This window comes from Chaetura pelagica, unplaced genomic scaffold, assembly GCF_000747805.2.
Source record: "Chaetura pelagica isolate M959 unplaced genomic scaffold, ChaPel_1.0 scaffold142, whole genome shotgun sequence".
NCBI lineage: Eukaryota > Metazoa > Chordata > Aves > Apodiformes > Apodidae > Chaetura > Chaetura pelagica.
In genome coordinates, this window is record NW_009952973.1 from 1,042,118 (window position 1) to 1,056,564 (window position 14,447).

The window sequence follows — 14,447 nt, forward strand, 5'->3', positions numbered from 1 at the left end:
GCCCAACTACTCTTTCACTATAGAAATTCTCCCTAATATCCAATCTGAAATTCCCCTGCTGCAAACGTCAGGCCATTTCCCCTGGTCCTGTTGTTATTTACTTGGGAGAAGAGGCTAACACCCACCTCCCTACAACCTCCTTTCAGGTAGTTGTAGAAGGCAATGAGGTTTCCCCTCAGCCTCCTCTTCTTCAAACTAAACATCCCCAGTTCTCTCAACAGCTCCTCATATGACTGCACAAGTAGCGATGGAGAAGAATTCCCTCTTCAGGCAACAGCTGAAGAGCATCAGTAATTTGAATATTTCCACAATGCCCATATAATCTACGTAAACTGTGATTTGGAGTAGAAGCAAGTTCAGTTTTCACTCCTATTCAGTCTTTGACCTCTATGCTAAATAGACCAATGGAGTGATGGTTATCAGCACCAGCTTTAACTGTTTCAGCAGCATGGACTCCTGTCCAGTAGGAATCAGACTCTAGATATGAATACTCTTCAAACAGGTTGCAAGCAACACACAGAATGCAGTAAGCCTTTGTTATTTCCAACCTAAGCTGGTTTCAAATCCGCAAGTTCATGTTGCAGTTTTCCAGCCCTTCTATCTGTTCTATGAAACAAACCCCCACAGCAGACATGGTGCCTGAGAAATCCAGGAACTTCAGATGTCAGTATGCACAGGAATCCAGAAATCCCCGGGGGGGAAAAAAGCAAACTGCATACAGCAATGAAATAAGCAATACTGTGATTAATAATATCCTGACTATTCTACTATTCCCTTTTAGTGCAATGGGTATAAGACGACAACTTCTGAAAACACACCCCCCAAACTATGAAAAAACACTACCATCACCTGCTATACAGAAAAACTGGAACTCAATTTCCTTACCTACAATGCTAAACGTTTTCCTCGTCAGTGAAGTGCTGGACACCTCAGAAATGTGCAAACCTCAAGCACACACAAACTGGAGAAATATGTACACAAGAATTTGTGGATAGTACTGCAGAGCAAATGTGATGCTGAGAATCTCTGGCCATTCTGCAGTCTGCACTTCCTGGCCCTGACAGCTGCGTGAAGTCTGTGGCCTTACACTGTGATAAGTTTGAGCCTTGAAAACTAAAGGGATATGCAAAAAATAACTACAAAAAGCATAAAGGGATGCAAAAGCCAACTTTCAAAATGGACAAATTCTCAACTAGTGTAAAGCAGCATAGGTCAATTGCAGGCACCTATACCAGTGAGACATTCATTTACCAGAATGCTGAAAAGTTCACTTAATTTGCAACACAGCTCAGAATGATTCAACTCCAAATGATCTTGCACTAGTACAGGACCTGAAAGCTTTGCCTTAGAAGTTAAATACTTAACCATTACATAGCACACTTGCTACAGAGAATTACTTCACCTTAAACAGTCTGCACACATACGATGGGGGAAAAATAAATCTGGTGGATATAATTAAAAAACCCTAATTAATATCAATGGCAAGCCATCTTAAAAGGAGTTTTAATAACCAGTGCATTTAACAACCAAACACAAATTATCCCAGTGTCCACACTGATTAGTGTTAAATGCAATATGGATTATGAGCTTTGTCCATAAATTTTAAAACTAATTCTGAGACTGCAATAATACATATTTTCCACTAGATTAATATGAATTTTTAAAGCTTTTTCTAATTATTTTTTTTTTAGACTGATAAATATTGTACATGACACATCTGCAAGGGCTTATTCATCTCTATATCGACAGAAAACAACTCTTCCCTGAAATCAATAGTGATGGGGACTCAACTACTCAGTAATGCACTGCTGTGTATCACTATGCTTAATTGTAAAACAGTGTACTATTAATACCTAAATACAAACTCATTTAAATGGTAAAGATTTAAAAAAAGGAAAGGGAAATTAAGAACTATGGGCAATATGGTTCATCTTAAAATACAGGGAGTATTTAATCAGTTCTGCCTGATGAACTAAATAAAGCTGAACTAAATAAAGCCCCTGTTCACTTGCCTGTCTTCAGATAATAAAATTGTTTTTAAACCTTTAAGATTCATGAACTTTCAATCAGTGATAAACGTAAACAAGATAAAAACTGGCTGGATTTTCTTTCACATAGTAGATATCATAGGCATTACCACTGAGAAAACATTTTAAAATGTGTATAAAAAATAGGAATGTTTTCACAATGGAACTATATTTCTGTAAAGCATATTTTTTTTATAGCCAGCATAAACTGGCCTATCTCCATTGCCTTCAGTAGAACTGGGCTGTTCCACAACAGCTTCAAAATGGGCAGAGATTTACACTATGCTCCAATACACTCTATCAAAATAAACAAAACGATAAATGAAAACACTCCCATGCTTTCCTCTCCAATAGAGAGATGCAATGTTACATGTGAGAAACATTTTCAAGAGATGCAGATTAAGAACATTCTGGTACACGGCAAAACCACAAAGGAAAAACAACCAAAAAAAACCCAACAGTTGTAAATCCAACAGTCTAGACAGACCATCATCAACATCAAAAATCATAGGATCTGCTTCTCACTCCGTATGTTCTTCCCTCCTCCAGTTTCAGCCTAACCCTTAATTTAACTCATTCAAACATCCCTGCCAGAGAAAGTCAAAACAGTAATACCGTATTTAAGAAAATGTATGTGTTAAGCATATCAACACATTGCCAATCTATGTAGCAGGGCATTAGAAGGTAAGCTGAATGCCAACCACCTCACCCAGACAATGTTCAAATACAAATAACTTTCCTCCCTTAGTTATTTTATTCACCTGCAATAGTACATTTTGTTCTTCTTATAAAAAGTCTTTAGGTCTCACTTTACATGTACGCCAGGGCCTGACACTTAAAAGACACATAGAAAATTCATGTCCATTGACTGTTGATCTGTCACAACTGCCAGCATCAAGTACAAAAGCTTTTAATTTTATAGTGAAAACACATAATGGATTTTATCCCCTGTACACACTCTGGGTTTATACATCTGTCTCCCAGTAGGGTTAAATTTGCCTTTCTTGAAGAACAGAAATATAAAGCACGTATTAACTTACCTTACGCCCATCACTTGCATGGCAGTTCACATTTAAAGGAGTCAATAAAGCCATCAGTTTTTCTTCATTACCACTCCTGTAAATGGGGAGGAGAGGATTACAGCAAGAGGGAAAAAAGACAGAGCTCTTTGGAAAAATTTGGTAAGGAGCTGGATATCAAAGTATAGTATACTAAAATCTATACTCTGCTGGGGAGAATTTTAAATGGCTAAAGGATCTTCAGAGCATTTCAAAATCAAAGGTAAATACAGAAAACAATATTAAATTCGCAGTTGTGTATTACGAAAGATCACACAAAAACACCTCTTAATTTCTCTCCTTAACCTCATCTTTTATTTTCTTTATCTAATTTTACAGATCCTCTGAAAGCCATTTGTCAAATTAAATGTTCTGAATTAAATACGTTTTCATAGCATACGGCCCATAGCATTTGAAATAATGACATAACAATATTCAGAATTTTTTTAGAAGGGTTAACGGTCTAAATAAAATGGTCTTGTGCTGTCATAAGGAAGGAGGAAAGCATCTTTGGAATATATGACTGAACTTTACGCCTTTTGAACATAGGTTTCCTTATGGTCTGTTCTGATAAAGCCTATTTTCAAAATATATCCTAAGGTAGCAGTAAAAACCAGAAGAAAAATTGCAATATTTAAATTGTCCCTAGAAAAGAGCAGTCAAGAACAATAAAGAGGATTTAAGCAGCTTAAAGCAAAAAAATCCTCAATATTAACCTTATAACCACTATCGTGGGGGATTTCAATTACATAAACAGGCTTCTTTGCATTTGTACCAGACTGGAAAGTCCAAAGAGATTTATGCTAACAAAGTGGTTTGTCTGCATCATTTCATGGAAAGACAATGACAAAACGCTACTGTTTTTTTAAAAATATCTTTTCCTCTCCTGCTTCCACCCCCAAAATATGCTTTATATTATAAGCAACACTCACCTAGCAGCTTCCAGGAGTTCGTCCTTCTTGTATTCACCTAAATGATTGCAAAATATCATGCTGTTAGCATTTGGCAGCAGACAGATTAAGAAATGCAGCAGGAAGCAAATACAGAATTAAAACAGAGAAGAGGAGAAAAAAGCCCACACCCCGCTGGGTGATGGAGCTGTGACGTTAGCCAGCTTGTGAAGGCAGCATCACCAGTACCTTGGAGACGGGCAGCAAATTGACGCATCTCCTTGTCCAATCCTCAGATGGAAAGGCTTTCTTTGGACAACCAATGACTGCGAAATCTTGTGTCCAGAAACACAGTCCCGCTGATAACAGCATGTCAGCTGAAGACAATGTCCCCACCCCCTGCCCTATTCAGTATGTCACATTATACTTGGGAAGCATAATAAATTCTGAGACAAAAGCGAGGCAGTGCGGCATTTTAAAAGGTACAAATTACTGATCTCCAAAGCAGTCAACTGCCTACTTGAACAGTAACATGAGATTTCACCAAGTTCTTTAGGAGAGCGGTGATGATTTTAAAAATTCCAAATATAATCATTATCTGCCACTTCCCAAGAAAATATGCATTCAAAATAAAAAGCCCAGACAAAAGAGCATGAACTCACTAATAGATTTTGTTACAAGACTCTGGGATTAGAGATAACCACGAGTAATGTAAAAGCAACATTTACATTTGAAATTCTGAGTTACAATAGACAATGCAGCAGGGTTGTTGCATCACAGGATTAAAATTGCACACGAATATCCTAAAAAGGGCATGGAACAAGATAACCTGTGGAATGAAGATCGTATTTTACAAAGCTGAATCATGACGATATTGTGTAATACAAATTTAAGGGCATTTCAATCATAAATTAGAAAAACAACTTTTAAGCAGCTTCATAATGTCACAGAGCAGAGAGTATCCTAAGAGCCAAAAGACGTAGGGCTTGTAAAACATACCATACACCACTTGCCAGAGAATTAAAGCCCAGAACACTAGAAGAAAAACCAGAAGACAAAGTTGCCCTGCAAGAAAGAAAACAAACTGTGTTGCCTCCTATGTCTATTTGTAATAAGCTCCTAGTGAAACTCTCATCACAGGTGAGGAAAGGTGCTGGGGCCATTGGAAATACCAGATCACACTGCAGGTAAACTGGAAGGCTCCTCTGGAAATAATATCCCCCAACAAATAACTTATCTAGGCTATGGGAGGAGAGTTACAGCTCTGTTCCATGGGAAAAAACTTGGTTTTTCCCCCCATGACAGCTCCTCTGGTTATGAGCAGATGGGGACAAGTACCACAACACAACCAGCCATCTTCAGAGCTTTAAGGAGTCCCATTCAGTTCAGCATCCTGCCTTCACCTCAGAGTAAGGAGGAAGAGGGGGAGTACACACAGCCATGCACCTTCCACCTCATCCCCCCGGCTGCAGCTGAGGTATTCTCAAAGGCAGTATCCGCATGTCATCATATTGACGAATTTTGTGTTTAAGTGTTTTCTGCAACATGTTCAGCTTTGGGAACTCGTAACAACCTGCAGTAAGGAATTCCACCATGTGACCCCTCACACTTCTGTGTTGCCAGACCCCAGCAATGGAGCAGATGAGCTTAACACAAAGGCGAGGAACTGAAATTGGTACTTCAAACACAGGCGGTGAGGGTTAATTTAGCTTCTGGAAAAATTTATACATTCGTCTTAGTGAGAACTTGATCATTAAACAAGTAAAATGACACAAAAAATATGATTGCCCTTTGTCTTGCTGCCACCCTCCAGCTTCATCAGAGAGGCTTCCTGTCCACCACAGGCAATTGCCTTTTCAAGCCTTTTAATTGTAATGAAGATAAAATACTGGGCACAATTGTGAGTGTTTCAAATCAATGGTGAGTGAAAAGCCCTGGCCAGCATGCGAGGAGGAAAAAAAGACAGTTCATTACTCCTGCATTACTTGCACCACAATCTTAAACAGCTGGATTTCCTGCAGGAGACTCATTGTCCTGTATTATATTAACACTTCAGGGACCTAATCATATTAAAAGACCTGTTTGCACATTCTCGTTTGGCAGTGCACCTAGCAGTCTTAACCAGGCTTTTGAATACTCTTAGACAAGTGTAATAACATTTTTCCTTCATGCTCAAAAAGCTGGTACTTTAAAACAGAAAAGCCCTTCCCCTCAAATTCCTTGACTAGCAAAAGCATTACTGACCAAAAGAAATGAAAAGCTGTGGCTCTTGATTTAGAAATGTCCCACTGAATGCCTAAGTAAATCAGATACTTTATTAAGTGGTACTTTTAAAAAAAGGTATTCACAGATACCTTAAAATCATACATGTCATTCTTAAAATTCATTACAGGTCTCTCACCCCACGATATGGATTAATATTATCTTGTAATTGGCTACCTTTATTACTCACAATGCAATGCAACACCTAAAATGATACAGGCGCATACAGCACACAACCAGATTTGCTAAAAAAGGCCAAGTGCACTCCACATGGCTCTGCAGTGCTGGCTGGGAATGTGATGAAGGGGAACCCCTTGGCCACTCGAGCAAGCAGCTGGTGGGATGCCACCCAACTGAGAGAGGGCTGGCTGACCGCATGTGGGAGAGGTGAGTGGCACTGCCTGCAGGGCCGGCTGCTGCTGGCCCAGGCTGCTTTCCCACCAGAGTGCTCTGCCAACACAGCTATAGCCGTTTGGCTACAAAGCTATCAAAGGCCATCCTGCAGCATTTGGCCACAGCTACTTAATAAAATATTCATTTGCAAAGCATTTGAAAACAAACCACGTATACTTGTGGTAGAGATTATTCCTGAAGTATAGGAATACAGACCATCAACCTCATGTAATACTTTGGTTCAAAGAACGTCAAACTGACTTGAAGCAAAGTAACAACCTCACTTACAGAGCTCCTCTGGGCAGGTTCGGATTTATAGGTTTGCAAAAGGGCATCTGCAGAAAAAGCACAAGTAACTGTCCAAATTACTTCAAAATCTCTTAGCAGTTGCTAGCTTTGAGAGAAAAACTTCCTTCCAATCAGTGTCAATACAGAAGATTTTTGGGAGTGGTGTTTTGGATAGCACAAAGCTTATCTGCCAGAGGTGTCAGTTAGTTGTTAGACCTTGTCACAGAAGATCAAAACCGAAATACAAGGCTGCAAACAATTTTAATCTGTTTGCTCTCCATCCCTTACACCACATCTCAATTCAACCTGTCTTTTTCTGTTTCATGAAAAGCTCAAACATCATATGGCCACACCACCAGACACATCCTGCCACACTAGGTAGGTGAGAATTTGCCAGGCATGCCTCCCTTCTCCACTCAGGAGAACCCAGAGGGTCATCCCAGAAAGACGGCCTGCTGCTCCTTGACCCAGCAGCCCACAAGAGCAGCACTGACTTTCTTACCTCTGCATGCTGGGCAGCTCAGAGACAGTCAGCCTGGGAATTCCTGAAGGTGAGGACAGAAAGGCTGTTAAATATGGAGTAGAGAGAGTTATACCAAAGCAGTGCCCTGTTCCTATCTTGTCAACCGAAAGCTCCTAAGCAGAAAGTGCTCAGTGTCTGGTATTCACTGCATCTGATGAAGTTCATTCCTTACAGCTTGCTCAGTATCCTTCAAACCACAAAGGTCCCTACTTGCTCCTAGATCCAGATCATACTGCTGTTGCTCTATTTATGTTGGAATTAGGAAGGCACCACTGGTAACCACAGATAAAAACAGTCAGTCCACTTCTACTTTACTTCACTAGCAACTGTCTAAATTGTAAAAACTACTAGATGGGTCTGTGAAACATGACCATCATATACACATTCCAAGACAAGAAAAAAAAATCCCAAATTCTGGGAAAAAGCTAACATAATGAGTAAGTTCTGCTGTTTACTTTATAAACAAATCATAGAATCATAGAATCATAGAATCTTAGGGGCTGGAAGGGACCTCAAGAGATCATCTAGTCCAACCCCCCTGCCAGAGCAGGGTCACCTAGAGTACATCACACAGGAACTCATCCAGGTGGGTTTTGAATGTCTCCAGTGAGGGAGACTCCACAACCTCCCTGGGCAGTCTGTTCCAGTGCTCTGTCACTCTCACAGTAAAAAAATTTTTTCGGATATTCACCTTGAACCTCCTATGCTCCAATTTACACCCATTACCCCTTGTCCTATCACTGGTCATCACCGAGAAAAGCCTAACTCCGTCCCCCTGACACTCACCCCTTACATATTTGTAAACATTGATGAGGTCACCCCTCAGTCTCCTTTTCTCCAAGCTAAAGAGACCCAGCTCCCTCAGCCTTTCCTCATAAGGGAGATGTTCCACTCCCTTAATCATCTTCGTAGCTCTGCGCTGGACTCTTTCAAGCAGTTCCCTGTCCTTCTTGAACTGAGGGGCCCAGAACTGGACACAATACTCCAGATGTGGCCTCACCAATGCAGAATAGAGGGGGAGGAGAACCTCTCTTGACCTACTAACCACACCCTTTCTAATGCACCCCAGGATGCCATTGGCCTTCTTGGCCACAAGGGCACATTGCTGGCTCATGGTAATATAACCTTATTTCACTCTCTTCCAAAAGTATGGAAATGTCACCTGACTACTGAAAGCAATCTTAAAAATCTACCTGAATGCGTAGCATAAACCAACAGTGCTTTCCCAATGCAGCTACACTAAGAAACGAGGTGAATTGCTCTCCTTTCTCCTCCTACATGTCAGCTAATACAGAAACGAACCAGACCCAAAATATCAACCTGGATAAACCAGTTTTTGCATTACCATTCTAATGTGTCAGTTTTTCACAATGAGGACAATTCCCTAAAAATAAACACAACACCGACTAAATCAAGCCATCGTTATCCAACAGCAGAAACTAATGGGAAAAAGATGGATTAAACTATTTTTGACCAGCATGAAAAACTGAAGAGGATGAACAAGCTGCACATCATATAGAATCACAGTTGCAAATTTAAATCACCAGAATACTGATTAACTCTGAAAAATGTTACACTAGCCAGTGGTACCCAGCTTCTCTGATATGTGACAAAAGGACATAGGCCTTGTGAATAAGCAACTGTGGTCATGGGTTGCAGACAGAAGATTCACAAATACTACATCATCACAGACTAATTGAGGCTGAAGGGACCTCTGGAGGTCCTCTTATCCAAATAACCTACTCAAGCATGGCCACCTAGAACAGCCTGCCCAGGACTGTGTCCAGGCAGCTTTTGAGTTTCTACAATAATAGAGACTGCACAACCTGTGCCAGTGCTCAGTCCCATTGAGCTTGACTCATTAACCTCCCAGCTGGCCATCTCTTCAGGACCTCTTGTTTTTTTCTCCACAGCTGCAGGTCCAGCAGCACAGAAAGTAAGGAGTGAAATCTTGCTCCATGGCAGCTCTACATTTGACTTCAATCATATGTAGGCTATGGCTTGCTATTTGCTGCCTAACCTGAAAACCTGAACTACCACTTTTCAAAATACATGTCCCACACTAAGATTGACGAGGTAGTTGTGAAAAGCCCAGCAGTTTTTTTTCAAATAGGTATCCATAATTCATCAGCAACACAGTGGACACGGGTTCTCTGGCACAGCAGTAGCGACAGCAGGTATCAGAATTTCTCCTTTTTTCTCCTGTGTGTTTCTGGTGTCTTTCCAACCAGTTACTTTGCTAGCACAGTAATGCATAGTGCTACATGATGCAGCTGGGGGAACTGAAAACTTCTTTTCCCACCAGATCCGTTACTTTGTTCAGTCCCGCCCATGGCCACCCAAACAGTTGCTGAGAAAGAAGAGCCTGGGCAAGATGGAGTAGAGAGGTGGGAGGAGAAATATAGACTACATTTAGGTTGGCAGTGCTACAAAGAAAGCCATCTACGGACCAGAAACCAAACAGAGGTTAGCAAAGAAACAAGCATCATAGAAGTAAATTAAAATATAGCTTTTTCTCTGACCCTCCAAGACTTGACACATCTACAAGTGAGCAATGAGCACACATCCACATACACCGTCCTTTTTAACCCAATTCAATCTTTGAGGTAATATTAAAGTATTTAAATAAATACTCAAGTTGTAATCAGAGCAGGAGTCTTTTAGTGCTTGTGACAGACTACTATGGGTTTGTTTGGGGGTTTTTGCAGGATTGTGCTTGTTTGGGGTGTTTTGTGTTTGTTTGTGTTTTTTTTTAAACAGTTTTTCTAACAAACTAAAATTTTATTTTCAATATGGCTGCTTCTGGAATGGTCCAATACTCAAATTCCTTCTTCCCCATTTAACTTTTCTTATATGTAAAACAACAGGTGAGATTACAACACAGAGTTAAAGCAGAGCAAGGTATTTTTCTCACCCAAAATGCACAAGGTTGGGGATTTTTTTTTTAATTTCAGGCAGCTATTCCAACAATTAAAAAAAGGGAGTGTGTTGAAATAACATCCTTTGGGAAAACTGAGAAATACAAGAAACACAAGAGAAGGAAGAGGAACAAAAATAATAATTTCAGATTATTTAATGCCTTTACTTTCCACTTGCTCAGGGTAAATTTTTTTTAATGCCTCTTGCATTTCTCCACTCAGCTGTTTCTCACTAGTAAATGGGCTAATTTTATAAGCTGTCTCGTAGGCTCCACCAGGAACACAGCAATACCCTAACTCACAGATAAGAAACATCAAAGCAACTCTACCATATGCAAGTGACAGAAAAGCAACTCAGGAGATAATGTCTCCAAGAAAAAGTTGCAGTCAAAGTGGATTGTTACCAAGCAGGAAAGGTTTGGTACCCTTGACTCTGCCTCTTCTGTTGTAGGTGAGTCAGGAAAAGACTCAGATTTGTAATTGAAATTTAAAAACTGAAAATGGCTCAGCTAACAATGAAGTGCTCTAAGGGGCATGTTTTAAATGGGGGGTGGGAATTACAGAAATAAACAATCACTTTGTTTTGGCCACAACTCTACCAAACCACTGAGTTAGCAGCATCCTACCTGGAATTAGGTGGACAGAGCTCAAATCCAGAGCATTCCTAGTTTAGTCTTTTAGAAACAGAAAGCTGGATCTCTTCTAAGGCCTGGTAGGATGCAGCATGTCAGGAAATCTGCAGCTTTGTACAGTGCAGAGTGGTAAAACCTTTGCTAGGGTCTCAAGTGATGGAGGAGTTTCTTGTCTATTAAGATTTATATTTATAATTTATATTACATAAGCATAAGATACAGCCATTATTAAATGCCATCTTCATATTGAAATATAAATTGCATGGATGTTATGGGTTTTGGTTGCTAAGCAGTATTAAGTGGCATATCAAAATGGGTCTTTGGTGCATGTGCAATTATTAAGTACACAATTGGCACATAAAATACTTTTGTTTCTCAGAAGAGCTCTTTTCAGTGGTGCTGATCTATTTGTTAAAAAATGCTATCAGATTTTCTTCACCATACAGTAGCAGGAACATGAAAAGTCCCTTTGTCAGAGGGTTTCAAATTTCTTAACTCTTAAAACATAAGATAAAAAAAAGAGGCGAAGTCAATCACAGCAGTCAAACAGAGGAATCTGTCCTTTCCCTGAATATGCAGGGAAAGGACACATTACATTGCACTGCAAGACCATAATAATTTAAAAAAAACCAAAACAACCAACAATCCAATAAAGCAACAAAAATCCCCTAAAATCACCCATCCTGTGGTAATCCATACTATCATCTTTCCCTCAACAATGCTACCATACCTTACAATATTACATCATTTCTTATGAAATTATAAATCTGACAAATCTTCAAAAATTCTTCAGTACACTTGTACAAGTAGTTTCAGTTTCTTTGTATTGGAGCATGCTACTCATATAAACACCATGCACACATCCATTTTTTTATTCTTAGTGTGTGAAACTTTATTTTCAATACAACTGCACTATTTCAGAATGTTGTACTTTTCTTGAAAGGACACCACCACTAATCTGTCATGTCTTCATGTCATGTCTTCATACTCAGACTGGAAGAAGAAAAAGAACTGAAGAATGTTAAGAGGCTGGGGAAAAAAATCCAAACTTTCTGCAATTCAAAACAAACTGGTAAGAGGGAAAAATTAAAGGGGTCGAGGCTTATCTTTTCACCAAAGTTCAATATTCGTGAGACCTCTTGCGAAATACACATGGAAATCTGATTGTTTTTTTTCAAGGGCTATTGAGCCATCCCCATCACCCACCCCTTTATGCCTAAAGCAAAGGTAACATTCCAATGGCACTCCCTCTTCCCTTCATTTCTTGTATTAATTCCAGCTAGCAGCAAAAACAAACCTCCACTGTAATTCCCACTACTCTGGCCATGTTTTATATTAATAACTAATAAACTGTGCTATTCCATTTTCCAGGAACTACTTCCTTTTCATTTTTGTAATATGACTGCAGATGTGTTTTTGTCTTCCAGATTTCTAGGAAATCTAACGTAAGACAAAGGACAAATAAAACCCTTGTCAAAGACTTGAGTACAGCAGAGATGGATATCCAGAACTGAGCAGGAGAAATAAACTGCTTTCATGTCAGTGCATCATTTTCAAAATCCAGCTCCCTACCCTCTCCTGCCAAACAGTTTCCCCAAAAACAAGAAAACCATTTTATCCTCCATAATATTCTGTAAAGAGAAACAGCAGAAATACCTATTTATAATTGACACAAAGCATGCAAGAAAACTAGCAAGAAAATGTATACAAAACCCTCAGGAAAGCCATAGTGTACAAAACCAAGCTCCAAAATTATGCTCCACCGTTTAATCTTCCTCTGAAAAGAACTCCAGAGTGAATGTGAGCCCCCTAAATTCTGCAAACTCTCTGATTTTCCTATTGTAGATAAAACATGGTAGCAAGCTGGGGACGTGTCTGAAAATCCATAGCTGGATTCAAAATGGAAGTAATTCTATTAACCAAAATATCTGTATTCTTCTAGATACAGCAAACGTGACGGATTTTGTACTACCCATTTGTACAGATTTAAAGTGGGGTTTTCAGTGTTTGCTAGAAAACTAATATGAGACATGAAATGTACGTATATACCATAGTACTTTTTAAACTAACTTGAAATGTTTTTTTACTGAACAGTAAAAATATCTGAAGCTACCCCATGTATCCAAACTCATTCTACAAGCTTGAGAAAACAGAGGCTGACACCTCATAAAACTACGTGTCACCACGCTTGTGCTGCAGCACCTACCCTGGAAGGAACTCAAATCCAGTTAAAATCATCTCTCTACCTCCTAGACAAAAAAACCCCTGAAATATTTCCTATGCCTGCTGGGCCACAGAGTAGCAAGCAGAAGGAAGGAACTCCTTTGTAACTGAAGGAAACACAGGGCAAACAGTTGAACACAGCAACAGAACCACCTAGCTGTATTTTGGAAGCTAGATTTTATGTATTAACAAGACCAGAGATATAATTAAAGGGGGAAAAAAGAGTCAACTTATTTTTATGCAACACTCAAAGTACAGGAAGTAAATCCTTACCAAAAGAATGTCAAAACAGAGGTAACAGATTTTGTTACAATGTACAATTTTGTCATGGCAAACAGGAAACTAATCTGCCAACAGTTCAGTTTTTAAAATATTAATTTCCCCACAACAAAAAGGCTAAAAAAACCCAACTGCTTTTCCAATTAAAGCCACATAAATCAAATAGTTTTGCCTCACTACTGTGGGCAATTTTTCCCTCCTTGTAGGTTTTTATTTGCCATTTTAGTGTCAAAAGACAGTTGGAAAATAAGGGAAAGTTTGGTACATTTGGGGGAAGAGAAGAGCTCAGCACCTCACTCTCCACATCCCCGACCCAGAAAGCTGTAGAGGGCAATGAGGTTGTCCCTCAGCCTCTCTCCAGACTAGACAGACCCAGAGCCCTCAGTCACTCCCCACAAGTGACAGGGCTACACTTGTGATTTCTTCAAAAAATAACTCCTTGCCCTAAATGCCAATATGGTTCCCTAAAAAGACTGGGAACAGAATAGCACAACAGGAAAAAATAAGGCTGATGGAAGGAAAGAAATACTAACTCATTAATTAAAGACGAGAGCTTTAGCTCAGCAGATGGCTGTAATCACGTTTCACCTCCAAAGGAGATCCTTCCTTTTTCAATTTTTCATGTATGCACAGGAGGTTTCATGTGATGCAATAAAGAGCTGCCTGTTCAAGAGATATCCTACACAAGATGATGACTCTATAGAAACCAGTCATCACTTATGTCCAGCTCAACACTGTTTATACACCACAAGCACTTTGTTTCTATTGCTCTGGAAAACTACGAACCAGGACTGCATTGTCACAGGTATATTGCTGAATAAAGACTTTTCCAACCAGATTCTTCATTGTGAGGCAGAAAGGATATGCATAACTGCATGTAACCTCAGCATGACAGCTCTGCAGGTTTCTGTGCAGACCTGCAGTGAAAAGTAGTTTAATTACATTCTGCATCAT

General features: G+C 39.6%; 1 protein-coding gene across 1 annotated transcript in view; it reads right to left on the reverse strand.

Moving 5' to 3' along the window:
• Window positions 1-14,447, reverse strand: part of TNKS (tankyrase, TRF1-interacting ankyrin-related ADP-ribose polymerase) — a 120,345-nt gene that overhangs the window by 54,921 nt on the left and 50,977 nt on the right. The window contains exons 4-5 of the mRNA XM_009995973.1: window positions 4,018-4,054; window positions 3,068-3,143 (exon numbers count right to left, since the gene is read on the reverse strand). Of these exons, the coding sequence (XP_009994275.1) occupies window positions 3,068-3,143; window positions 4,018-4,054 (113 nt within the window). The remainder of the gene's footprint in view (window positions 1-3,067; window positions 3,144-4,017; window positions 4,055-14,447) is intronic.